The sequence below is a fragment of the Lactuca virosa genome, chromosome 1 (assembly GCF_052849685.1).
Source record: "Lactuca virosa cultivar CGN04683 chromosome 1, Lactuca_virosa_CGN04683_v6, whole genome shotgun sequence".
NCBI lineage: Eukaryota > Viridiplantae > Streptophyta > Magnoliopsida > Asterales > Asteraceae > Lactuca > Lactuca virosa.
Genome location: NC_136426.1, coordinates 322,178,113 through 322,205,281, shown reverse-complemented (window position 1 = coordinate 322,205,281; position 27,169 = coordinate 322,178,113). Strand labels below are relative to the sequence as shown.

Below are 27,169 nucleotides of genomic sequence, written 5' to 3'. Positions count from 1 at the left end.
AAAATAATTAGAGTATGATGAACAAAATATAACAAAACATCCATTAAACTGTTCAGCCCAACCTGCTTCAGCGGTTTCCTAAGAATACAAGTTAGTTTAAAAAAGGTCAACATAAAAATGTTGGTGAGTTCATAAGCATGTTATGAGAAAATTATTTGTATAACTTTGTAATCACAAGAAAATCCTATATTTTCTTAAAATAGTTTAGTGTGTTTGTGTCCGATCTTGTATTAATGCATGTGTGTTTTTGTTTAGTAGAATCCCAAAAGTAAGTGAAGAGAATGTAAAGAGAATGCCCCCAGACAAACCTATGTTGCCTGTAAAAGAGAATGCCGCCATACCAACCCCCGAGGTTGAGTACCAGTGTGAGTATGTTCCCAAGTAATCCAAAGAGAAAAGAGAATGGTCTTCCGTAAATTTCATAACGTTAATTCCTCTAAGTGAGTCGTTATAACCATGCTAATTAATGACAAATTCGCCTGTCTTGGCGTTGTCGAACGCCGACGGAAAATAGGATAAGGATTTTGGTCACCCTAGACTGATGTAGTCTAAATGTAGCGAACAACTCAGGTGTGGGGTGTCATCCCCGTATAAATCTATACACAAACCCCCGCTCTCCCTCCAAGAGACTCTGATTATAACTACAGGCTACGATCATACACACAATAGGTGTCAACCGACACGTCTCACTAGATCCTTAATTGAATTTTACGCGAAGAGAAGCATATAAAACTCACTCCGGGCCCAATGAACCTTGTAAGCGAACCACTAAGGCTCACGTAAGTCATTTTCAGGTCAGAAAGGAAGGAGATTATATAACATGGGCCAAAAATATATGTAAAAGGACAACTAAGGCCCATTTCACATGCAAGGTATTTATAGGCCCAAATAGCACGCAAATAATATCCAAGGTCCGTCGCGCATGTTAATGGGTCAGTGAGGCCCAATAAACAAATAAATAATATTCAGGACCTATCAAGCATATTAATGGGCCACTAAGGCCCAATAACATGAGAATAACCAAATTAGCCCGTTTGTTATTGTTTTGCTAGTATTAGCTCAATTATTTACCAAAATAGCATTAAAAGCCCACTTTTTGTAAAAATGACATTCTTGGCCCATTAAGCCAAAAATTTACAATTAATGCCCAATTTTAGTAAAAATAACATTTTAGGCCCCACTTTGGACAAAACTTGTATTTTAAGGCTAGTTTTTGAAAAACAACATTTTTAACTCATTTTTGTCAAAAATATCATTTTTGGCTTGATTTTTGTGAAAATATACATTTTCGGCCCATTTATAGAAAATTTCATCTTTTTGGCCCAAATGTTCATAATTTCGCAACTTTGACCCTTTTTATCAAAAATTTACATTTTTGACACAACTTTCTTGAAAATGACAATTTAACCCACAAAAGACCAAAAATTTCAATTCTTGGGCCCAAAACCGTGAGAAGCCCAAATAAGGCCCACTTATGAAAATATTAACATTTTTGGTCCCTATAAGGTCTGAAATGTCGAGATTAGCTATTAGTTTGCAAAAATTTCCTTTTGAACCCCTTACTAGCCGAGAGTTACATAAACAACCCATATTTTGTCACTTTTGTCATTTTTAGTCCCTTTCATGAAGTTTTTCTTAGATTCAAGTATCCTTGATGTATTTTAACCCTTTTTCTTGTGAGATATGTTGAAATAAGTGTTATGTTGTACCAATATCATCATCTTTTAGTAGATCTTTTAGTTCATGAACTTTACAACACATAAACACATATGTAACCAAAGAAACACACAAAATCATGCATACACACATAGATCTACACAAAACAACTTGTATTCTCCCCCAAAACGACGTAAAAATCGAAAATAGAGGGGTATGAACTCACTTTGCTTTGATGTTTTCGGTTTTTGGTGAAGAGATGAGAGGAGATGATGTTGTTTTCGGCCTAGTCTACCTCTTGATGAGTTCTTCGAGTTCTAAGAGCTTCATGGTGCACAAATCACGGTTTGAAGAGCTAATGAGTAACAAGTTTAACATAATATGAAGTTAAACTTCTTGAGTGAAAGTAGCTTACCAAGATGGATGGATATTTTATGAAGTATCCTTGGACACCCACATAAGCACACACGAAATTGGAAGAGGAAAAATGTGAGAAACTTTTGAGAGTTAGAGAGAATTTTGGAGATTGAAAGGGATGAAGTGGGGAGGGGTATGGGATCTTTCGGCCATAAGAAGAGAGGAAAGAGGAGAGAGATTAAACATTATGTCATGGAGGATAATAGCTTCTAGAAGTATGTGATTACCTTGAAACATGTAGGTTAATTATGTGTTGTCAAGCCTAGATCAATCTTCTTCCATTTCTTCTCTCTTTTTTTTAAAACCCAAGAAGGGCTTAAGGAGAAAAGAAAAGAATTAATTTGGGCCATAGGTGAATATATTCGAATGTTATAGGGCCTAATATGGAAATTTCGGCCCATTGGGCCCTTTTATGGGTTTATGGCCCAAAGGTGATGATGGAATGGGGTTTACGGCCCATTAAGGCTTATGAAACTAGTTATGGCCCATCATGGCCTATTAGAAATAAAATGGATCATTCTAGGCCCATATGACTCAAAATACCTTAATTTCATGGATGTGGGTCCAATTAGAGCCCAAATAGGGTTCCTAGGCCCAAAGTAGTCAAATTGAAAGTTTATTGGTCCATTAGGCCCAATAAGAGAATCCTAGCCCATAATAATCTTGAACCGGGATTTTTAGGGTTTTCAATCCATAGTAGAACATATGAGATGTATTGTATTAGGTTTTGAACTTCAATCAAGAGTTTGGATTCAAATGGATGGTTTCATTTAGCATATAGCATGATATTCACCTAGAGTACAAGTTTTTACAATAGCTGATGTTTACATGGGAATAGAATTTCCTAGCTGAAAATGCTAGTTGTGACAGACCTCACAATAGTGGAGTGTGTGCCCCTCATTCCTTAATAAACCAAATTAGTTCAAAATTTATATATTTTAAGGTTTTTTTTTTGTATTTTGTATTTTGTATTTTGTAAACTGCTTCTACTGATTTTATCTTTATTTGTGGATGGTTACTGTTTTTTTAGTATATATGATTTATTTTTAGTGCTATTTTGTTTAATAAATTAGTGTTCAATCAATTTCAACATATATATAAAAAGAAATTAACAAATATGAGTCAAAGCACTACAAAAAAAATGCTAATTAGTGACCAAAATGAAATGGTCACTAACAATAGAAAGGGTCATCACTAACGATTTAGTGACCAAAATCCCGGTCGTCACTATATGTCCGTCACAAAACCGATTTAATGACCAAAACATATAAGTAGTCACTAAATAGTGACTAAAATATCTTTGCCACTAAATCAACGACGACCCGTTTCGTCACTAAATGTTGTCACTAATCAACGGAAGTCGTCAGTATTTTGTCCCACTAGTGACCATAAAAAGTTGTCACTATGCTAATCAATTAGTGACCATACATAGTCGTCATTGGTTTATCCAATTAGCGACCATAAAAATTCGTCACTGTGTTATTCAGTTAGTGACTATACAAAGTTGTCAATGGTTTATCCAATTAGTGACCATACAAAGTCGTCACTGATTTTGTTGTTTTTTGCATTTGACCCACTTAAGTAACTAGTCAATGGTAAAATATACTATTATTCATTGATAAACAAAAAATATTCTCAAATTTAAACAAACCCACAATAGCTAAAAACTAAAAGCTTGGGGAAAATTATTTTCCATTTGGTACAGTCTTAAATTATCATGCAGACATACAACTTTTCAGCAAATTACACAAAAAAACCAAATAAAGAAAAGATTCAACTCTTCCCAGTTTTTTTTACAATAAATGCCTTTACATTCTCTTGATCCTTTCAGCAACGTAGGTGAAATAGTATTGCAATACATTAATCTATTACTCTTTCAAATGATGCCCAAACAAAGATGTTATCTTAATCTGCAATACATGTATGTGATTTCAGTTAACACGATTTACTTTTTTTACTTGACAAAAATCCATCAATCAAAGAAACTTACAAACTTACAGCAGTCAAAGCTTGCTTAGAGCTCTTACTCCAGAAAAGCCACTATCTGTTACTCCATACTGAATTTCATATTCATAATTAGAACTAACCCCATTACATACTTCATTCCTTATCAAGAAAGTTTTGACTTAATATAGAACTTAAAAGACAAATAAAACTCACAATTGATTAATCAAAATAAAAAGCTAAAAATTTAGTGTTTTTGATGCTGATACCTGTAATGCGAACCATTGGTTCTCTTCTAGAGATATCTGTTGCATGTGTCCATCACAATTGCATGTTTTTTGGCACCAATACTTGACTGAAATTTACAAAAAGAGCCAAATCAAGACCATTAATAATAACAAAAAAAAAAAAAAAAATCAATCAACAATGATATTTATAAAAAATGGAATGTTGGAACCATACTACAAGATAAAAAATCTTACTTGAACACGTTTAAATTCTCTTGCAACAGGGATCAGTATATGGTCCCATGCTGCAATATAATCTGCATCACCACATATTCCATTCTCCCATGGAACATTTATATTGTATCCTTCACCTTCTCCATCACCCTTCATGTCATATGATCCATCATCACCACAGGGATAAAAAGTCCCATACTCATCCCTGCATTATTTATAGTTTTAAACCAAAAATTTTTAAATAAGAGATTATTATTAATATTGGAAACTAATCATTTACCTGTGTATAGAGAAGAACAACACTTGGGAGTCTTTATAGAAGGTCTTTTGAGTACCATTTCCATGATAAACATCCCAATCAACAATTAGTATCTTGTTAATACCTAATTCCTGCAATATACATAAGAAGAATTAATTTAGATAATTCATAAGATAGTAGTCAATGGTTGATTTGACAAACTGTATGTATCATTGCATTGAATATTGATCACTCTTACTATGGTGTCCTGGAGGTCTAACAATGGCAAATGCAGAGTTTAGTTCCCCTTTTGCAGCAACCTGTTGAACAAATCGTCAATTAATATGACAGTTGATTGCAGAAATGTAAATGTATAAGAGCTTAAATCAGATATGAGCTTCTTACATCACATTCACATATGACCCATGTTTTGAAAACCGGACCGGTTCGACCGGGAACCGGTCCCTGATACGGTTCTTAAAGGCCAAAAAACCGGTGTTCATGTGAACCGGTGAAAACCATTACATAATAACAATTTTCTTTCAGGGTCAAATCATTCACATATTTTTCAGGTGCCTCATATTTCCCTTCAGGGTCAAATCATTCCCATATTTTTCAGGTGAAAAAATAAACATTGTAATTTGTTGTTCAACAGTTTTACCTCAACAAGTACTCTTCCTTTCTTCTTCTTAGCATCTCTCTCCTGTTTCTTCAAAGCATATTTGGAATCTTTCCTTCATCTCTTTCTATCTACTGCCACCTCATCATCATCATCATCATCTTCATCTTCATCATCCACTAATCCATTTATAGTTTAATTAATAATTAATAATTAATAAAATAAGTCAAGAAAATTACAAAACCGCCCTCGACTTACCATCGGAACCGGTTGGAAGACCATTGTAATCCTCCATATCATCTTCCTCTATATACTCGCCTTCAACAAATTCCGTTTCCACCTGTTTTCCAGAAAATATTTACATTTATACAAAATAATAAAAGAAAAAAACAAAAGGGTAGTTTGGGAAAAATAAATTCTACTAACAAACCTCATACTCTTCATTAACATCCATTTCTGGTCCCTCAAATTGTTCAATAAACTTATTAAATGCTTCAGCATGAGCATTAACTATCTCGCTACCATAAGTTCCATTTTTTAAACGCTCCAACAATTCCTTTTCGATATTCTGGACAATAGAAATATTAAGTATTAAAATTATGAAAACATTTTATTAAAAAAAAATAAAGCTGAAATATTTTATAAGTTTTTAAAAATAAAAAATTAAACCTTGTCCAATACTGCTGCCTTTTCAGCCTTTTCCTCTCTTCTAGCTTCTCTCTTCTTTTTTTTTCTTGGAGTTGTCATTATCTTTTCCCTATAAAAGTTTATATATTTTGGTTAATTATAATTATGGAAATAGAACAAATAAGATATTTTTTTTAAAAAGAAAAAAAAAGCCTTGTTTTAAGGGCAAGCTTTCTCATGCGTATACGCATTTGTGTCATTTTAGTCAACCGTTGTTTTGCCTTGTGTACAAGAAACTTTGGCCAATACATATGTTGATTTTAACTCGATTTTAATTTTTAATTTCATTTAAAGAAACTCAAAAGGATATAAATAAAGTTTTGTACCAGATTTTTGTCGATGATTTCAAGGGCTTTTTCGTAATTGCGAGGCAATTTCACTCTTTCCCATAGCTTGTTTGGCATATGAGCTCTCTCTATGGTTTTCATATACAAGTAAAAGACTCCTGCAAAATAGAAAGTTATGCATAAAGTATATAACTTGATAATTTTACTACAAAAATGACAATTTTACCCCTAGGGTTTAGGGTTAAGAAAAATACCATCATGATCACGGATGGTTGCATAACGACTATTGGCTAGTGGACATGAGCTTCGGTTACAAATTCCAGTTAAATTGTACTCATTTCGGCAAAAAATTCCAGCAGTAATTCTGATAAAATAAATAATAAAAATAAAATAAAAAGTGGGATGAAACAGTTTTAACGTTTAGGTAACTTTTCAGCACATTAATGACAAAATTGCCCAAGACTTACTTGGCCATATAACTGCAGTGTTTATGCCTGAGAACTTGCCATATAACCTCATCATTCTGCATTTTGACTTTGATCAGTATAAAAACAACAGACATTACAAAATAACAAGTTTGAGGAAGGAAATAAGAATTAACCAGTGAAAGTGAAACTAAGAAGGTAAATGTTTTTACTTTGATCAGTTACTTTCTGACTTCCACGAACAACTTGCACAACATCCTTTAATGACTTCTCACTTAACTGCAAGTTGCTGAACAATTGCTTTCCAAAACTCTTATCCAAAGGGAATGCCAAAACAAGATGTTCAACAGAAACAAAGTCATCTCCCATTTCTTTTTTATAATTTCTTGCATTTTCCTTCAAGATCATCAGTTGTTAGCTGATTAAGGGCTACTGCTTGAGACTCCATGGTTATAACTAACAGGACATCAAAAAAAAAGTTAGAAAGGCATTCATGTCTTTTGTTTTGTTTTAAGATAGAACATAGAAAGAAAGAGAACTTTTTTCATCCATCTTCTCAAATGCTGAAAGGGCACTGTTTGTATTCACATTCCCCAACATTTCACTTACTTTTGTTGTAGTTCTATACAAAAAAAAATACATTAACTCCAACAAGTTATAGCAAAATCTCAATGTTATTAAAAACATAGGGAATGAAAACAAACTAACTTTGCAGACTGTTCACGTGCTTTGAGAGTATCTTTCTTTGACATATGATTTGTTTAAATAACAACAGATGAACAGATACACCTCAGTTTTATCTGTTGTTAAATATAAATAATTTTTCATTTTGGATGTTCAAGTAAACACATGATTTGTTTAAATATCCATATAAAATGCTAAACTTTGTGCGAGTAGAGAGAGAAAGAACCTGAATAAACTTATGCTAGCAAATCAGGGTAGATTGACCGACCTCTTGAAACACATGAGCCTAATTTCCAGTAAAGTGAATCCATCCAACAACAATTGAAATCAGACACACATATTTAGGCAGTTAGACTTGAACTCAAACACATTTAGAATAGTATTATACATACATAGATTTATTCAGTGATAATTGCTTGGAAATCAATATAACACAAAGTAGTATTGTATTACAATAAAATCAGAAACGGAAACAGAGCTTACCTGAAATCGCGGTCGTCGGCTTGACGGTGGAGGCCGACAGAGGTCTTCCTCACAATGGATTCAGGCAGCGATCGACTTGCCGATGGTGGAGGGCACCAAAACTTATCGATGGACAACGATTGCGAGAGTAAGATCGCCAATAGTGGTTCTTCGTGACCGACTGAGAGAAATACTGAAAATGATGAAGCCAATTGCAGTTCGTTTTACGATGCCGACTTGATTCGGGCCCGACCGAGAGGGAAATTTGCGATGAAGTTGGAAGATTGGTTCAAATCGACGATCAAATGTCTACACGTAACCCTAGTAAAAGAATCAAACGCTAGCGTAGATTCTGGATTTAGGGGAAACGCAAAGTTAACTTTCGAAAAATTATATAAAACACCCTCATCTTTGAATTTATTGATAAAAAAGACCCAACGGTTAAAAATTACTACATTTCTAATAAAATAATATTCAACTAAATTTAACTCTCAAAACGTAATTATTTTAAATAAAATATAATATTTTTTGTTTTCTAGTGACCACAATATTTGGTCATTAATGTTACAATGTAGTGACCATTAATTTTGGTCATTACGTTTGTAAATGAGTGACCATTATTTTTAGTCACTAATATTTGTTATAATATTAAAAAAATATTTTAATTCAATTTTATAATTTAGTGACTGGTGAGTGACGACTATAATTGTACTCGTCACTAAATTTGTAGTATTACCCAAAATTTAGTGACGACTTAATATATGGTCACTCAACTTTGTATTTAGTGACTAGATTTTACGTCGTCACTAAAAAAATGGTCACTAATAAGCAGTTTTCTTGTAGTGAAGGGATGAGATTCGAATTTAAGTTAACTTCATTTTAAAATGTTTGAGACAAAGGGATGACATCAATAGACCATGTTGATAATCGTGATTATTTCATTGTAGATAATCACAAAGCAATGTATATTTTTGATTTATAACAAATTAGCATATATAACTTGTGTTTAAACAGGATAAAAGGAAACATTACAGATCTTGAGCGAACAGGAAACATTAACATATCGTTGTCTCTCTTCTATTCAATGAAAGTGAAACATTGTATTGAAAATTTGAAATAAAGCCTAAAAGCTCTTTTATTTATTTCTGCTTCATAATTCTGCTTAATTCATTCCCATCAGTTTTAGCAAAAGCTCCACTTTTAATATTTATTTAAATTCATCGTATTCGAAGACATACAATAAGCGTAATCTTTTATTTTGTAAGGACACGATTGATAATTAATCTAAACATGGTTTCTAATTCTGATTAGTTCGTATGTTTGTTTATGTTCTTATTCTGTTAGTCTCATCTTGACCCTTTGTTTTAAGACGGGGACTTTTTTTTTTTTTTTTTTTTTTTTTTTTTTTTTTTTTTTTTTTTTTTTTAAGATTGAGAGGATTTTGCATAAAATATCGAATACATTTTGATATTCAAAAATTAAAAGCAAACATATATAGAATAAATCATATTGAAAACTTCTTGAAATGTAGAACTCAAAAGCCAAAGCGGCGCCCCACTTCTCAGCCAATCATCTACTGCCCACTTTGCTTTTGAAGATTTAACAAAATAGAAACCAAACATCGACCATGCTAAAAATAGAAAGTAACATCTCTCTCTTTCTCTTCAATCTTCATTCCTCTGCTGCAACAACCTCAGCTGGTTTTTCATCTTCCTCCACAGATTCTTTGAGCTCCTCCGTCACCACCGGAGTTTCTTCAGGTAATGCCTCTGTTGCCGCCGGAGTGTCTTCAGGGACTGCCTCAGTTGCTGCCGGAGTTTCTTCCTTGGTTTCCTCAGCAGCCGTCACCTCTTCTTGATCGATTGTCTCTGTCGTGGGTTCCTGTTCTACCTCACTTTTGGGCTCCTCCTCCACCACTTTGGTTTCAGTTTCAAGTGGGACTTCGGCGGTGGGTGGCTGTGGCTCCTCCACGGGTGTAGGAACGTCGACTGAGGTTTCTTCCGGTGACTCCTCAGTCACTGGCTCCGGTGCAGCAACTACTGGCTTGACTTCTTTTGGTGCTTCTGGGGTGATTTCCACCTTCTCCGGTAAAGTGTTTGCAGCCGATTGCACCTGAAACATCAACTAAAAGTTAAAAGCGGCCAAACTAATATTTTTACGAAGATTCTAATTATTATAAAAAACCACCTAATTAAACACCACGATCTATATATGTTCTAACTGTTCAAAAGTAGCTAGAGTGATTACCTCAACACTTGCCATTGGGATTCCTTGGATAGATATGATATGATTAGTAAGAACGAAGAGTGTTTGAGAGAGTGAAGTGAGTGACATAAGAGCTAGGGATATGAAACGTATTTATAGACCTTCAAAGACATGTCATGGTTTTAGAGGTGGCAACTTTAAAGGTGGCAAAATATGCATATGAGTTGGAAAAACGAGTAAAAATAAGTAATAATTTAGTATGGATTGAATTAGATCGACCGAACCATAAACATTATAAACAATTAACTTTTTTTAATATTTTAGACTTTCAAAACTGTTATAAATATTTATTTATATGATTTAGGGGAAACTTAAAATGATTATATTAAGGATAATATAATTATTATTAATATAAAAAAATTTATCAATATTTTTAATTATAAAATTTTCAGGATAAATGTAAAATTATTGTTTTAAAGATAATATAATTATTATAAATACACTTCTTTTAATATTACAACTATAAAATGAATGATAATGATTTTATTAACTACATGTCTAACTTTCATAGCAAAACAACCGTTAGTAAAGAATAATAAAAGTAATATTTCAATACATCAATTTAGTAATAAGTATTGGTTTTTACTTTTAAGCTATTCTTTAGGTGTATGGTTTGAGATAGTTTGAGATATGCCACTGAAAACAACGATACGTACCTAAAACTAGTATAACCTTTTAGTTTATTCCATATTTTTTTAGTTGTGATCAGTGATTAGTTGTTAGAAGTTAGTATGGTCAAGTTAGTAGAATCCGTCAATGTCGATATCAAAACTCAGAACCTATAGATGTTCATTATGAACCCGATTACAATAAAAAAATGAAACTAAAATTATCTACTATTCACTTATACAAATACAAGATCACAAAAATATAACGATTACTCTATATTTTCTTTTTCAAATGTATAATCAAAGAATATATTAATAAAAGTTTCATGAAATTACATCGAGGTTAAGACAAATGAGAAACAAGCGGCGTCCATAACCATTTTTGGATGACCAAACTAATTTTATAAAAACTACATTCATTGATTATGGACTCATAATATTACCATGAATGATTTTCTGATTCTAGTGAGGAACTCAACAACATCTCGTGAAAGAAAACAAAATGTATGAAACAAAAATGCTATAAACATATGTTGATTTTACATGCATGCTTTTTCATGTTTAATCACTTTGCAATTTGCATGAGACAACTTCTAAAACAACTTGTCCCTCCAGTAAAACTCTTATTCCTCAAGACGGCCAGAGAGAAAACCAATAATCCACACATTAATGTTTTCTTTTTACCCATCCAAAAAACAAAACTTCCGCTGGTCTAAGTATTGATATTCCTTTTAACGGATTTGTCAAGAAGTTCACGAGTTGCCTCTTCATTGACGAAAATCCTAACACGCCTAAACGAAAATACTTGTGTGTAGATTATTACCATCATTATTTTAAACATCCAATAATACAAATCTTTAAAAGGAAAGTACTTGTGCGTCGATTATTGTCATCATTATTTATTCATACTATTTAATTTGATGCACAAAATATTAGTTTTTACCAAGATGCGAATTTAATGCCCTTTAATTGATTCATAAAACGATATGCCCATGGAAAACTAGTATATATTGATACCAACTAAAAATTGAATGTATAAATACAAGTATACATGAAGAACGAACTCATAAATACTGATTGATCATTTTACCCATGGTGTGGTGGGGAGGGAAATGGGAATCTTAATCTTGAGCAAATTGACATCATTTCAAGTACCCATCAAGCTTGTCTACTTATACATGCATTCACTATCTATTTTCTTGAAAGTACAAAATTTAAAATACGAATATTTAAATTAGACAAGACTTGAAGCAATTAAGATAAGTTATAATAGATGTTGCAAATTGATAGGTATATATATTTCTTAGTGTTGTAGAAGTATGAATGTTGAATGCACATGGCAAAAGGGTTATGTACATGAGTGGAATTCATGTTATTGAATTGGGTCAATCATGTTTTCATGTTCTTGCTTTTTCATTTGAGTTTGCCATCTTCATCTTTCTTCTCTCCTTTCTAATCTTTTTATACGATTTTTGTACCCTGATTAATTAACTAAATTAATATAAGGCTTCTTTTTCGGTATATACATGTTAGAGTATAACAATCGTAACGAACTATTATTTTATTTATTATTTTCTTTTCTTGAAAACAGTAGTTATTAAAACTATAACAATATTATTACGATATCCATATATAGGGCGTGTTTGGCACGAAACATTTGAGAGCTTCTACATTTTAGTTTTTGACAACAAGTTTTGGTTTAAACAAAAAGTTTCGTTTAACAGTACCAAGATTTAGTTTTTAGTTTAAACAAAATGTTCTAAATCTAAAAGCTACTTCATGTAGCGTTTAACAAAACGCAACTGGGCTTTTGAAATTAATTTTCAGAATTGCCGTTAATATATATATATATATATATATATATATATATATATATATATATATATATATATATATATATAAACAATTGTCTTTTTATGTAAATTTACAATTTAAAAAGCTTTCAACTACTTTTACCAAATAATGGGGTAGGGGCACCAGTCCACATAAAACCAGGCCGGCCGAGCAACCTGGCCTGCCTGCTCGGAGCACAAGCACCTATATAAATGTCGAGCATTAAAGCATGAATCACCCTATCATCGTACACACCCTATAAAGCATCTCCACGAAACACGGGAAAAGCAAGACTATTTTAATTGAAAATGAGGCTCACCATCGCAACCTGAAGATTAATGCAAAACCCAAATGAAGAAGCCAGGAACTGGTCCAAACCTTTGCTATAAAAACGATCCTTCACTGAAAGGTTAGGACGCAACATTCTAAGTTATTCATATACACTTAAAGCATCAAACATGACTCCTGACTTAGGCATCAAAGAGCAATATCGGGGGTCCGCCCTCGATATGCTGTAACATCTGGTTTGATTTTGAAATGTTTTAGGCATGGACTCGGCGAGTTGGGAGATCAACTCGTCGAGTAGGGTCGTGGTATCATGTAACGCGGGACGGGACCGACTCGGCGAGTCAAAGGGTCGACTCGGCATGTCCGAGCTGTTTAAAGAAAACCCTAAATTTTGGGGTTTGCCCCCTATATAAACGACATTATACGCCTTTGTAGCCTCCCTTAGCATCACAAGAAATCGTTTTCGGCCGCAAACACTGGGTGTGTGAAGTGAGAGTTTTGGGAGCTTAAAACTTGGGATTTTGGAAGGAATTCCAAGCTTGAAGAAGAAGTATCAAGGGGGAAAGCACTAGATCTAGCATCTAGTTCGTCATGGGCATTGAATTGAGGTATGAATCTGTTACCTTAAGCCTAGATTCTATTTGAGGGTTATGACCAACTTTGAGGAAATGGAAGCAAGCTTAGATCTGGACCTATCACAAGGATATGGTTCCAGATCTGGACCTTCTTAGGTCCCAAATATCATAAAGTTGCACCTTTTATTAAGCTCATTCCCTATCCATGCATGAAAACCTTGTTTGAAGTTTAGTTTTAGTGTTATGGCCATGTGAGGCTTTGCATGCACGTAAAGTTTGCAACTTTACGTGTTATCCACACTAGGAGAGTTTGGATCTGAAATTTGAAACCTTAAATCCCACAGGAAAGAACTGAATACGCGAGAACTCGTCGAGTCCCTCTGGTGACTCGGCGAGTAGAGAGGGTTCTCTCATTCACGGCCAAGGGTTCACGGCCAAAGGGTTCACGACCAAGGGTTCACGGCCAAGGGTTCACGGTCAAGGGTGTACGGTTGGTAGTTTACGGCCGTGAATATCAAGGAACTCGACGAGTCCCTCAGGTGACTCGGTGAGTCGATAGTAAGCAGGGAACCCGACGAGTGACTGATTGTACTCGACGAGTCAAAGTCAATATGGATTGTTGACCTTGACTACAGACCTAGACTTTGACCAGGCTTGACTCAGAGGAGCCTTAGGGGCTGAGTTAAGATTATTTATTTGTTGTTTATAGGCAGTTTGGGATGAGCAGCGTAGGTCATACCTAAATTTAGTTGTCGGTTCAGCTTCGTGAGGTGCGTTTTCTCACCATACCAATAGGTCTAAGGCACCAAGGCCGGCCCATTTAATGTTAGTAGGTTTACTTGCTATGTAGAGGTGCGACCAAGGCTGGCCCATTTAATGTTAGTAGGTTTACTTGCTATGTAGAGGTGCGATATGTATGTATGCATGCTATGCGGTAGAGATAGCCTCTGTGGCTAATGGTAGAGATAGCCTTATGGCTAATGGTAGATATGGCCTTATCGCTAAAGGTAGAGACGGCCTTTATGGCTGATGGTAGAGATAGCCTTGTGGCTAACGGTAGAGATAGCTTCATAGCTAATTGACGTGTGATAGTGGTAGAGATAACTTTTATAGGTAATGTGATATGTGGTTTGTGTGGGGTATGCTCTGGGGGACTCACTAAGCTTTCAGCTTGTCGTCTGTGGATTTGTTTCAGGTACATCGGAGCCCAAGGGCAAAGGCAAGGCGTGATGATGCGGCATTCACTCCATCTCTCTTTTTTTCGATATGGTTTGGGGGACACTTTGATGTTTTGAAAATAATAATGTTGTAATGTTGGTGGTTTTGAAAACAATTATTGGATTTTCATGTTTTATGAAATATGGTTGACTAATTAAAAAAAAAATCTTTGCAAAATTTGGGTCGTTACAAGTTGGTATCAGAGCCTTGGTTTGAGGGATTCAGGCATATTCTCGGGTGTGTCAGGACTCAAACTAAGGGAATGGTAAATTTGTTTTCAAAAATGACATAAAAAGCTTTTGAAAGAAGGAAAAGATGAGAGTGCAATGCGTGTGATCAGCCGAGCCAAGTAAGTAGTTCCCCAATATGCTAGCCATTCTATTTTGATATCTGAACTTGGATGATCGTATGGAATTTGCTATGTGTATGCTTTTAAAATTATATACGGTTAGGAGCTTATAGCCTTAGAATGATCGATTTGGCCTTATTTCCTGTTCCTTGTCTGGTTGTGGTGCTAGGGTAGATTCTTTTATTCGAATGTCTATTTGATCATCTTCTGTGTATAATTTGCATGCATAAAGGCAACCTGTTATGATTGGTCTGTTTGATGTGGGTAGAGAAAATCTTAGACCTACCTAGGATTTGGATTATGTGGTGGTTTGTGGTATATGGTTTATTGTGGGACGAATTGGAGTTATCAGGTAGAGCCTTGGGGAAAGGTACATGTAGGTGTGGAAGGTAGTATTGGGCCCGTACTACTGGAAGCACAGGACCTGTACCCGAACCAATGTTAGACCTGACGACGTCAAGGAGGACCGGCGTGGAGAGATCCGTTTTATGGAAATCCTGATCGGTATGATTTATGACATTCTAGTTCAGCATGGTGGTGACACGTTTCGGAGCGGGAGGATCAGGATCCGGATCCGGATCCGGGAATGGGTCGGGTGACACTACATACAGCATAGATGAGAGGCTGCGCGAGCTTATTGCAGCCGAGGTTACCAGGGGCATCCTTGACGCTACCCCAGTCATTTTTGGGACGGTCAAGGAGGGCATAATGGAGATCATGGAGGAGAGACTCAGATCATTCAGGGATGAGATTGCTTCGGGCCAGATTGGGGCCCGGACTCCCTCGTTTTGGGAGTTCAAGGCGTGTGGGGTGCCTGAGTTTTTCGGGGTCAGGGACCCCATTGTCAGCCGACGCTGGGTGGCGGATATCGAAAATGCCCAGCGCACGAGTTCTTGCCCGGATGTGGCAAAGGTTGGGTTTGCTTCTTGCATGCTGAGAGACAGAGCCCGAGACTGGTGGGGCGAGGTTACTAGACAGGTGGGACCAGCCGGGGTGGCTGAGATGACATGGGCCGATTTTGTTCGGCGATTCGATTTGGAGTTTGCACCACCCATTGAGGTGCAACGACTAGTGCGAGAGTTTCATGATTTGCAGCAGACCACCGAGACTGTAGCAGAGATCATCGCCAAGTTTCGGGAACGAGCTTTGTTGATTCCGCAATACGCTACCGATGAGGAGATGAGGCGGACCCGATATCATTCCATGCTGAGGGACGATATTCGGGAGTTTGTGAGCTTTACGGGGTGCAAGACCCTGAATGAAATGGTGGAGAAGGCCCGGGAACGGGAAATGGAGTTGGAATCCCGCACGAAGCGGAAGCCTGAGCAGGCTCAAGCAGCAGTAGGACAGGCTAAGAAGCCTAAGACATCGGACACTCCCAACAAGGGTCAGCAGGGTCGAGGCCGATGTGCCACGTGTAGCCAGGTACACAGTAGAGCTTGTCGTATCGCAGGCTCGGGATGTTATGCATGTGGCCAGCAGGGCCATATGAGCAGGGACTGCCCCGCGAAGGGCTTAATCTATTTTCACTGCAACCAGACCGGCCATAAGCGGGTCAACTGTCCGAAGTTGCAGGGAGGAGGAGGAGCGGTGGCGGCGCCTGCGCCCGCTACAATGAGGATTACCGATGGTTACCCTGCTAAGGTGGAAGCTCCAGCAGTGAAGAGCCGTGTGTTTCAGCTGACTACCGAAGAGGCACGCGCAGCGCCAGACGTTGTGGCTGGTACGTATTCATTCTTCTCTACTCTAGGTATCTGTTTCACTTATGTGTACTATATGCTTGTATAGGGACCCTTTTGGTCAATGATATGTCTGCTTATGTCTTGTTTGATTTGGGTGCTACCCGATCGTTCGTATCTCTTGCGCTTAGCAAGAAGTTCCGTGACGCGCCGGGAACTTTGGATTCCCCGCTCGAGGTGGAGATTGCAGATGACCGCACCATTAGAGCTGTGAGGGTGTATCGGGAATGCGTCCTGAATGTGCTTGGTGAGAGATTTCATGTCGACCTAGTCCCGATACTGTTGCAAGGGCTGAAAGTGATTATCAGAATGGATTGGTTGGGGGCCAACGGGGCCATGATTGATTGTGAGCAGCAGTTGGTGAGGGTTCGGACCCCAAGTGGGGAGAATTGGTAGTACAGGGTGATAGGGCATCACAGGGGCCGACCCTCTGTTCGGCTGCGAGGGCTAGGAGGTTCCTGCAGCGGGGTTGTTCGGGATTCCTGGCTTATATCTCGAATACAAGGGTAGAGATCATGAAGGATGTAGGCAGTGTGCCGGTTGTTCAGGATTTTCAGGATGTTTTCCCCGAAGAGTTACCAGGAGTGCCTCCGGAGAGGCAGGTGGAGTTTCGCATTGACTTGGTGCCGGGTGCCGCTCCGATAGCAAAGGCACCATACCGGTTGGCACCACAGGAGATGCAGGAACTCTCTACGTAGCTTTAGGAGCTGCTAGACCGAGGGTTCATTCGTCCGAGCAGTTCCTCGTGGGGAGCACCAATTCTTTTCGTGAAAAAGAAGGATGGATCGCATAGGATGTGCATCGATTATAGGGAGCTGAACAAGCTAACGGTGAAGAACCGTTATCCGTTTCCAAGGATCGATGATCTGTTCGATCAGCTGCAGGGTACGTCTTGGTTTTCTAAGATTGATCTTCGGTCGGGATACCATCAGATGAGGATTCGGGATGAGGATATACCGAAGACGGCTTTCAGGACTCGATATGGGCATTATGAGTTTGTAGTGATGCTGTTTGGGCTCACTAATGCCCCAGCAGCGTCCATGGATCTTATGAACAGGGTGTGTAGACCGATGCTGGATCGGTCGGTGATCGTTTTTATTGATGATATCCTGGTCTATTCTAAGACCAGAGAGCAACACAAACAGCACTTAAGGGAGGTGCTGGAGACCCTAAGGGTGGAGAAGCTGTATGCCAAGTTCTCCAAGTGTGATTTCTGGCTGCGCGAGGTACAATTCTTGGGGCATATCATCAACCAGGAGGGAATTTCGGTTGATCCAGCCAAGGTTGAGGCTGCGATGCGGTGGGAAGTACCGAAGAATGCGTCGGAGATTCGTAGCTTCCTGGGTTTAGCGGGTTATTACCGAAGATTTATCCAGGATTTCTCCAAGATTGCGGTGCCATTGACCCGTCTGACCAAGAAGAATGTGACGTTTTGGTGGGGTACGGATCAGCAGTTGGCCTTCGAGACCTTGAGGCGGAGATTGTGCGAGGCTCCGATCCTTGTTCTACCAGAGGGATTAGATGATCTGGTGGTGTACTGTGACGCATCGATTTCAGGGTTAGGTGCGGTACTGATGCAGAGAGGACACGTGATAGCATATGCCTCACGACAGTTGAAGCCGCATGAGGAAAATTACCCTACCCACGATCTGGAACTGGGGGCAGTGGTGTTTGCCCACAAGATTTGGAGGCATTACTTGTATGGAGTGCGGTGTACCATTTACACCGACCACAAGATTCTGAAGTATTTGATGGACCAGCAGAACCTCAACATGCGACAGAGTATGTGGTTGGATGTGCTGATGGAGTATGACTGTGAGATCCTTTACCATCCAGGGAAGGCCAACGTAGTGGCTGACGCTTAGAGTCGTAAGACGGCAGGTTCCCCGATTGGGAATGTGTGTTTGAGAATGACAGTGATCTCTCTATTGTTAGAGATGATCAGAGAGGCTCAGGTTGAGGGTGTGAAGAAAGAGAATTGGAAGGTAGAGAGAATTTGAGGATAATACCCTTTGTTTGTTAAGGATAGTCATGGTCTTTTGACGCCGTGTTGCCGGGTGTGGATACCGGTGACCGGCGGAGTGAGACAAAAGATATTAGAGGAAGCGCATAAGTCCAAGTTCTCTATACATCTAGGAGCTACGAAAATGTGTAGGGACCTGAGGCTGAGTTATTGGTGGCCATGCATGAAGCGGGAAATTTCTTGGTTTGTAGAGCGGTGCTTGACTTGCAGGAAGGTCAAGGCCGAACATCAGCGGCCTCATGGTAAGGTCTAGCCGCTACCCATTCCCATGTGGAAGTGGGAGGAGATCACGATGGACTTCATTACGAAGTTTCCAAGGCCGGCGAAGGGTGTGGATGCCATATGGGTGATTGTGGATAGACTGACGAAGAGTGCCCATTTCGTTCCGATATCAGAAAGTATATCCGCAGAGAAGTTGGTGGATATTTACGTGCATGAAGTGGTGGCTAGACATGGGGTTCCTGTGTCGATAGTTTCTAATCGTGACGTTCGGTTCACATCCAGGTTCTGGAAGAAATTCCACGAGGAGCTGGGCACTCAGCTACATTTTAGCACGGCGTACCACCCCCAGACCGACGGTCAGAGTGAGAGAATGATCCAGACACTGGAGGATATGCTACGGGCATGCGTGTTGGATTTTGGAGGGAGTTGGGATACGTATCTCCCACTGGCAAAGTTTTCGTACAACAACAGTTATCATGCCAATATCGATTGAGCTCCGATCGAGATGTTATACGGTCGGAGGTGTAGGACCCCGTTTTGTTGGGATGAGGTTGGACACCGGGTCATGGGGAGCACTGAGGTAGTACTCAAGACTACTGAGTTGATTCAGCAGGTGCGCGACCAGTTGCGGGTCGCGCAGAGCCGTCAGAAAAGCTATGCTGACCGACGACGATCAGATCTTGAGTTTTAGGTGGGCGATTTCGTGTTGCTGAAGGTATCGCCCTGGAAAGGGATCATCAGGTTTCGGCAGAGGGGCAAGTTGGGGCCTCGGTATATAGGCTCGTTCAGGATCACGACCCGGGTAGGCAAGGTGGCATATCGCTTGGATCTGCCAGAGGAGCTTAGCCAGATTCACAACACATTCCATGTGTCGCAACTTCGGAAGTGTGTCACAGACAAGGCTGCGGTTGTCCCGTTGGGTGATATCTAGGTGGATGAGAGCTTGAACTACATCCAGAAGCCCGTTGCCATCTTGGATAGGAAAACGAAGGTTCTTCGGAATAAGGAAGTGAAACTGGTGAAAGTGCAATGGCAACATCGGAAGGGTTCCAAATGGACTTGGGAACCGGAAGAGGAGATGTGAGAACATTACTCCGATTTGTTTGGGTCAGCAGACTTCGAGGACGAAGTATAGTTCAAGTGGGGGAGACTTGTAACACCTGGTTTGATTTTGAAAGGTTTTAGGCATGGACTCGGCGAGTTGGGAGATCAACTCATCGAGTAGGGTCGTGGTATTATGGAACGCGGGACGGGACCGACTCGGCGAGTCGAGGTCGACTCGGGGAGTCCGAGATGTTTAAATAAAACCCTAAATTTTGGGGTTTGCCCCCTATATAAACGACATTATACGCCTTTGTAGCCTCCCTTAGCATCACAAGAGATCGTTTTCAGCCGCAAACACTGGGTGTGTGAAGTGAGAGTTTTGGGAGCTTAAGACTTGGGATTTTGGAAGGAATTCCAAGCTTGAAGAAGAAGTATCAAGGGGGAAAGCACTAGATCTAGCATCTAGTTCGTCATGGGCATTGAATTGAGGTATGAATCTGTTACCTTAAGCCTAGATTCTATTTGAGGGTTATGACCAACTTTGAGGAAATGGAAGCAAGCTTAGATCTGGACCTATCACAAGGATATGGTTCCAGATCTGGACCTTCTTAGGTCCCAAATATCATAAAGTTGCACCTTTTATTAAGCTCATTCCCTATCCATGCATGACAACCTTGTTTGAAGGTTAGTTTTAGTGTTATGGCCATGTGAGGCTTTGCATGCACGTAAAGTTTGCAACTTTACGTGTTATCCACACTAGGAGAGTTTGGATCTGAAATTTGAAACCTTAAATCCCACAGGAAAGAACTGAATACGTGAGAACTCGTCGAGTCCCTCTGGTGACTCAGCGAGTTGAGAGGGTTCTCTCATTCACGGCCAAGGGTTCACGGCCAAAGGGTTCACGACCAAGGGTTCACGGCCAAGGGTTCACGGTCAAGGGTGTACGGTTGGTAGTTTACGGCCGTGAATATCAAGGAACTCGACGAGTCCCTCGGGTGACTCGGCGAGTCGATGAGTAAGTAGGTCATACCTAAATTCAGTTGCCGGTTCAGCTTTGTGAGGTGAGTTTTCTCACCATACCAATGGGTCTAAGGCACCAAGGCCGACCCATTTAATGTTAGTAGGTTTACATGCTATGTAGAGGTGCGATATGTATGTATGCATGATATGCGGTAGAGATAGCCGCTGTGGCTAATGGTAGAGATAGCCTTATGACTAATGGTAGAGATGGCGTTATGGCTAAAGGTAGAGACAACATTTATGGTTGATGGTAAAGATAGCCTTGTGGCTAACGGTAGAGATAGCTTCATAGCTAATTGACGTGTGATAGTGGTAGAGATAGCTTTTATAGGTAATGTGATATGTGGTTTGTGTGGGGTATGCTCTGGGGGACTCACTAAGCTTTCAGCTTACCGTCTGTGGATTTGTTTCTGGTACATTGGAGCCCAAGGGCAAAGGCAAGGCATGATGATGCGGTGTACACTCCATCTCTCTTTTTTTCGATATGGTTTGGGGGACACTCTGATGTTTTGAAAATGATAATGTTGTAATGTTGGTGGTTTTGAAAACAATTATTGGATTTTCATGTTTTATGAAATATGGTTGACTAATTAAAAAAAATAAAAAAAAAAGAAAAATTTCTTTGAAAAATTTGGGTCGTTACAAGTTTCTAACCTATATTTATCACATACCATGCAGCGTGCTACTTGGACTTCTCATTGGATAAGGCTCTGAGAGGGACCACCACAAGCATCCAGGAAGCCACATAGCAACATTGGAGCCATCCATATATAACCATGAAAGAAGAAATCCAATCATCCCGACCATGAAACGAAACACCATTTAGCCCAATGTAACATCCCAAAAATAATGAACAAAAATTTTGTTTTAAATCATTAAATAAAACCATTGTTATCAAATCATTCCATAAAAGCATGAGTCAAAGTATTTCAAAACATTATTATCAGAGTTTTCGAATCAAAACATCAGAGTAACATCCCAGGCTAAACATCATTGTGTGTGCAAATGCAGTCATCCTGAGCTCTTCCCCTTGCTACCGGAAGTACCTAAAACCAAAACTGAAAACTGTAAACACGAAGCTTAGTGAGTCTCCCCAAACTACCACATACCACAAATATAATAACATATACTGGACCCCCGCCCCTCCACCGGGCCCCGCCCGGCAATAGGCCCCGCCTGGCATCGAGCTCTGCTCATTATATAGATCTGTTTCTTCTAGGCACCGTCTGTTACTGGGCCTCTCCCTCTATACACATATAAACAATATCATATAACTATGCTAGCACATAAAGAATCATACACAATACTAATGTTCCAGTCCTAAGGCCTCGCCTGTCATGGGCCCCACCCTACTCTGCTAACGATGTGTAACACTCTAAATTTTCAAATAAAATTTTCATTTTTAAAACCACACAAAACACAGTTTCACATTTCTCAAACCCAAGTTTATAAGTTGTTCAAAACACAAGACAATAAAAATGTTTTACAATATCCCAAAATCCTCAAAACATAATCCCTACCTGGTGTGTACAATCATGTCAGCGCCTTCCCGCGATATTGAAATGTACCTGAAAGACATTTCACACAACACTATAAGCACAAAGCTTAGTGAGTTCTCCAAAATACCACACACACACACACAAAATTAGCCTCTCATGGCTATAACTCGATGAAGACCCTCCGGTCATGTGTCTCAGTGAAGACCCTTCGGTCTCACAGCTCGGGTTGGACCCTCTAGTCTTGTATCTCAGTGAGAACCCTCCGGTCTCATAGCCCGGTTTGGACCCTCTGGTCCTACTCAATATGCAACAGAATAATATACAACATAAATTACAAAGACAGAATGCATAATATATCACATAACTCAGTATAAGCACATAAGACCCTACGGTTAATAACTCAGGCAAGACCCTCCGGTCACACAGTATTACCACTCAGGTAAGTATAGTGAGAAGACTCACCTCATCGGTAAAGCAAGTATGTCACATACTCAACGTTCGGTCTAGACTCCGCCTACATATATCATAATCATCTCTAATTAACAATTTATAACAACAACTCTAAAGATGTTAAGCTAACCCCCTTTACTAATTCTAGAAATGTAACATCCCGACTCCCAGGTATAAATTTGAATTTGTTTTATATTCGTTTTGATAGGGAAACTAGACGAGTTGGAGGCCCCAACTCGTCGAGTAGAGATTGAGATAGTCGCGTGGATTTTAGAGTCAAATCGATGAGTTGGAGGACCCATCTCGACGAGTAGGAGCTGAGCGTGAAAACCCTAATTTTCAGGGTTTGCACCCTATTTAAAGGACCTTAAGTCCTTTACCCTACCTCCCTCATCACCTTATCACCCTGAGAGAAACCCTAATCGAGCTATCTTCCACTGTGAGAGCGAGTGAGGCTAACAGAGTGTGTTTTGGTGCATTCTTTGAAGGAACTTCTGGAGTAAAAGGCTTGGAACGAGAATGAGTCTTTGGTTCTGGCATTCATTCAGTGTTAACGGCCATTTGGAGGTAAAAAGCCATTACCTTGATCACTTGTTTGTTAGATCTATCCATTAGAGAGTTTATGGCTATTTCTACCTTCTTTTGAGTCATCTAGTTGTTTAAGCATGCCTTGAAGATGAGGCTTCAGATCTGGACAATACTAGGTCCCTTAGGCCTAAAGATTCAAGATTTATCAAGCTTTGGCCAACTTCCATGCCTTAAACCCTTTGTTGAGCTTTGTTTTGGAAAACTTAGCCCTAGATGCCATGCATGGACGTAAAGCTTGTAGCTTTACGTGGTATTTCAGCCTTAGAAGGCTAGATCTAGTGTTTGGGGCTTTAGTCTTGCTAAAAAGTGTCTGAATGAGTGATTGAGCTGAAGGAACTCGACGAGTTGGTTAGCCAACTCGACGAGTTGGTTAGGGTTTCCCCCATTATCCTGGATGGTGTGAAAACTCGACGAGTTGATGAGACAACTCGACGAGTTGAGTTGGATTTTCCTGAATTTTCTAAGATTAGAAGAAACTCGGCGAGTCGCATAGATGCACTCGACGATTTGCGTCAACATGGACTGTTGACTCGAGTGTTGACTTCTGTTGACTTTTAGGGTTGGGCCAAGTTAGGGATTTTGGAGACCATGGAGGGGTAAAATGGTCTTTCACCCTTTCCTAGAAAAAGGAGTTAGCTTAACATCTTGGAGTTGTTATTTTAAATTGTTAATTAGAGATAATTATGATATATGCAGACGGAGTCTAGACCCACGGTTGAGTACGAGACATTCTTGTTCTACCTACGAGGTGAGTCTTCTCACTATACTTACCTGAATGGTAATTACTGTGCGACCGGAGGGTCTTGCCTGAGTTATTGACCGGAGGGTCTTATGTGCTTATACTGAGTTATGTGATATATTATGCATTCTGTCTTTGTGATTTATACTGTATATTATTCTGTGCCATATTGAGTTAGGACCAGAGGGTCCAAACCGAGTTGTGAGACCCGAGGGTCCTCACTGAGATATAGGACTGGAGGGTCCAACCCGAGCTGTGAGACCGGAGGGTCCTCACTAAGACATATGACCAGAGCGTCCTTATTGAGATATAGCCATAGGAGGCTAATTATTTGTGTGTGGTAGTTTTGGAAACTCACTAAGCTTCATGCTTACAGTGTTGTGTGAAATGTGTTTCAGGTACATCTCAGGAATGCGGGAAGGCATCGGCATGATTGTACACACCAGCTAGTTGATTTGTGTTTTGAGGATTCTGGGATAATGCTAAACAACTTATTGTTTTGTGGTTGGAACAATTTACAAAGTTGGGTTTTGAGAAGTGTTAACTGTGTTTTGTGTGAATTTAAAAATGAAAAATTTATTTTAAAATTTAGAGTGTTACAAGTTGGTATCAGAGCCTTGGTTTGAGGGATTCAGATATATCCTCGGGTATGTATGGACTCAAACTGAGGGTTTGAGAAAATTTTCTAAAAAGAAATGATTTTCTAAACGAGTAAAAGATTTTAAGAGAAAACGAGATGAAGCAGTGTGTACAATCAGCTAGAGCCCGAACGGTGATTTCCCAAAATACCCTTGCTTGTTTATATTACGAGATGAGATACTTATGAGAAATTAGAGCTGCATGCTAGATGATAGGCTAGGTATTTCAGGAATTTAGAGCTAGAGTTGTCTGATTCATGATGCCTTAGCCTAAGGGGATGATGTTGATTGACATTATCTGCTATTTGCTCTATGTGTGCTGAGTAGGAGTACATTGCAGGAATCTTTTAGAGAGAGTTTTGAGTCAATGAGCAATCTAGGAGAGATACCTAGATGTGCACTTGAGGAATCTACTGAGAGTGTAGTTTGATATCCGTGAGGAATAAAGTACTTCTGAATTAGGATCCTAGGAGGAGGACTTGGGGAAACTACAGGTTGGTGCGGAAGGTAGTATTGGGCCCGTATTACTAAAAGCATCAGATCTGTATGCAACTCAAGTAAGAACCTTAGGATGCTAAGGAGCATGTACGGTTGGGTAATCGTGTGTGCGCTTTAGCCAATCCCTGATGAATTTGTGTTTGTGTTTCAGAGAGACTATGGTGATTACCCGCAACAACCCAGGGGGTGGGGGTACTAGTGACAAGGAGATCCGCAGGATCATTGCTGAGGAGGTGGCCGCAGCTATCAGGGATTCCATACCAGAGATGTTCGGGCCTATTAATGCCATGCTGATTGAGACTTTTGATGAGCGATATGCTGCTGTCACAGAGGCTGCTGCTACCGCAGCCACCGCAGCCCTGGCTGCTGCAAGGCCACAGGGGGTGACTCGTTGTTCTTTCGAGAGTTCAGCAACACGAAGCCACCGGAGTTTGAAGGGACCCAGGACTTGATTTGTGCTATGAGATGGATCTCCGACATCGAGGGATGTTTCTATACATGTTCATGCCCGGAGCACTTGAGAGTTCGGTTTGCACTGAACGAGCTTCGCTTGGGAGAGGTTTACCCAGTTGTTCAGAGATGAGTATGTTCCCCAGGTGGAGAGGGAATGTTTGGCCTAGGAGTTTCTGTCTCTCAAGCAGTAGACAGAAACAACGACAGAGATTACGAGGATGTTTCATGAGAGGGCGTTGTTCTACCCTGAGCACGTGTCTACGGAGATGGTACGTGTGAGTCGGTATTTGAGCATTTTGAGGAGAGATATTCGGGAGTTTGTGGCGAACTCATCATATCGGACATTGGCTGAGTTACAGACCAATGCCGGGAGGATAGAGATTGAGCTGGAGATTCAGACCAAATAGGAGGGAGAGCCTCAGGGGAGAGACAGGAGACCAGTGCAGTCATAGCCGGCGACGAAGCAGGCTAAGCCCGCTAATATGATAGCAGGAATCCAGAAGGGTCCCACTTGTGGAAAGTGCGGCAAGAGCCATGAGGGATCTTGTCGAGCAGGGATTTGCTACAAATGTGGCAAGGAGGGGCGCATGACGAAGGATTGACCCAAGGGATTTTCGGTTTGCTTTCATTGCAACCAGAGTGGCCATCAGAAGGCCGAGTGTCCTCAGCTCACTCAGGGAGCATCCCCGGCTTCTGCTCCTGCTGCTTTGCATATTACTGACGGTTGGCCGGGGAAGGCCGAGGCTCCGAGAGCTCGTGGGAGGGCATTCCAGCTAACTGCGGAGGAGGTCCGCGCAACACCTGATGATGTTGCTGGTATGTATCTCCTTAGTCAAGTTATTTTGAGATTTGTTTATGCTTATACTGTGTTGCATATAGGTACTTTTCTTGTGAGTTATGTGCCTACTTTGGTGTTATTTGACTCTGGTGCGAGTCGATCTTTCGTGTCTTTATCCTTTAGTCGTCACATTAGTGTTAGACGCGAGGCGTTGAGTCGACCGCTGAGGGTTTCTATAGCCGATGAGCATGCAGTTTTTGCCACTGATGTATTTCAGGGATGTGTCTTAGTTATCTTCAGTGTTGAGTTTCCGATAGAACTAGTGCTGATAGCGATGGGTGATGCATGTTTCATAGTGGGCGTGGATTGGTTGAGCCGTTTTGGAGCCGTGATTGACTGTGAGCATCGGATGATGACCATACGAGACCCTATTGGCGGAGTACTTACTGCTTATGGCGAGGG

The 27,169-nt window shown here is 39.8% G+C and overlaps 1 protein-coding gene and 1 pseudogene across 1 annotated transcript; both read right to left on the bottom strand.

Moving 5' to 3' along the window:
- Window positions 1–3,941: 3,941 nt before the first annotated feature.
- LOC145131241 (uncharacterized) lies at window positions 3,942–6,838 on the bottom strand (annotated as a pseudogene).
- Window positions 6,839–9,319: 2,481 nt separating this feature from the next.
- On the bottom strand, window positions 9,320–10,262 carry LOC145168536 (uncharacterized). Its single transcript, XM_079087327.1, has 2 exons — window positions 10,128–10,262; window positions 9,320–9,992 (listed from the first exon to the last, which is right to left on the bottom strand). The coding sequence occupies exons 1-2, from the start codon at window positions 10,212–10,214 to the stop codon at window positions 9,552–9,554; spliced, it is 528 nt and encodes a 175-aa protein (XP_078943453.1). The 5' UTR covers window positions 10,215–10,262; the 3' UTR covers window positions 9,320–9,551.
- Between the last annotated feature and the right edge of the window lie 16,907 nt (window positions 10,263–27,169).

What these genes read in the sequence shown, in the direction of transcription:
- LOC145168536 (XM_079087327.1), bottom strand. Translation starts at nt 10,214, where the DNA reads ATGTCACTCACTTCACTCTCTCAAACACTCTTCGTTCTTACTAATCAT. An exon ending in TCCCAATGGCAAGTGTTGAG is followed by an intron (nt 9,993 to 10,127) that starts GTAATCACTCTA and finishes TTGATGTTTCAG; the next exon opens with GTGCAATCGGCTGCAAACAC.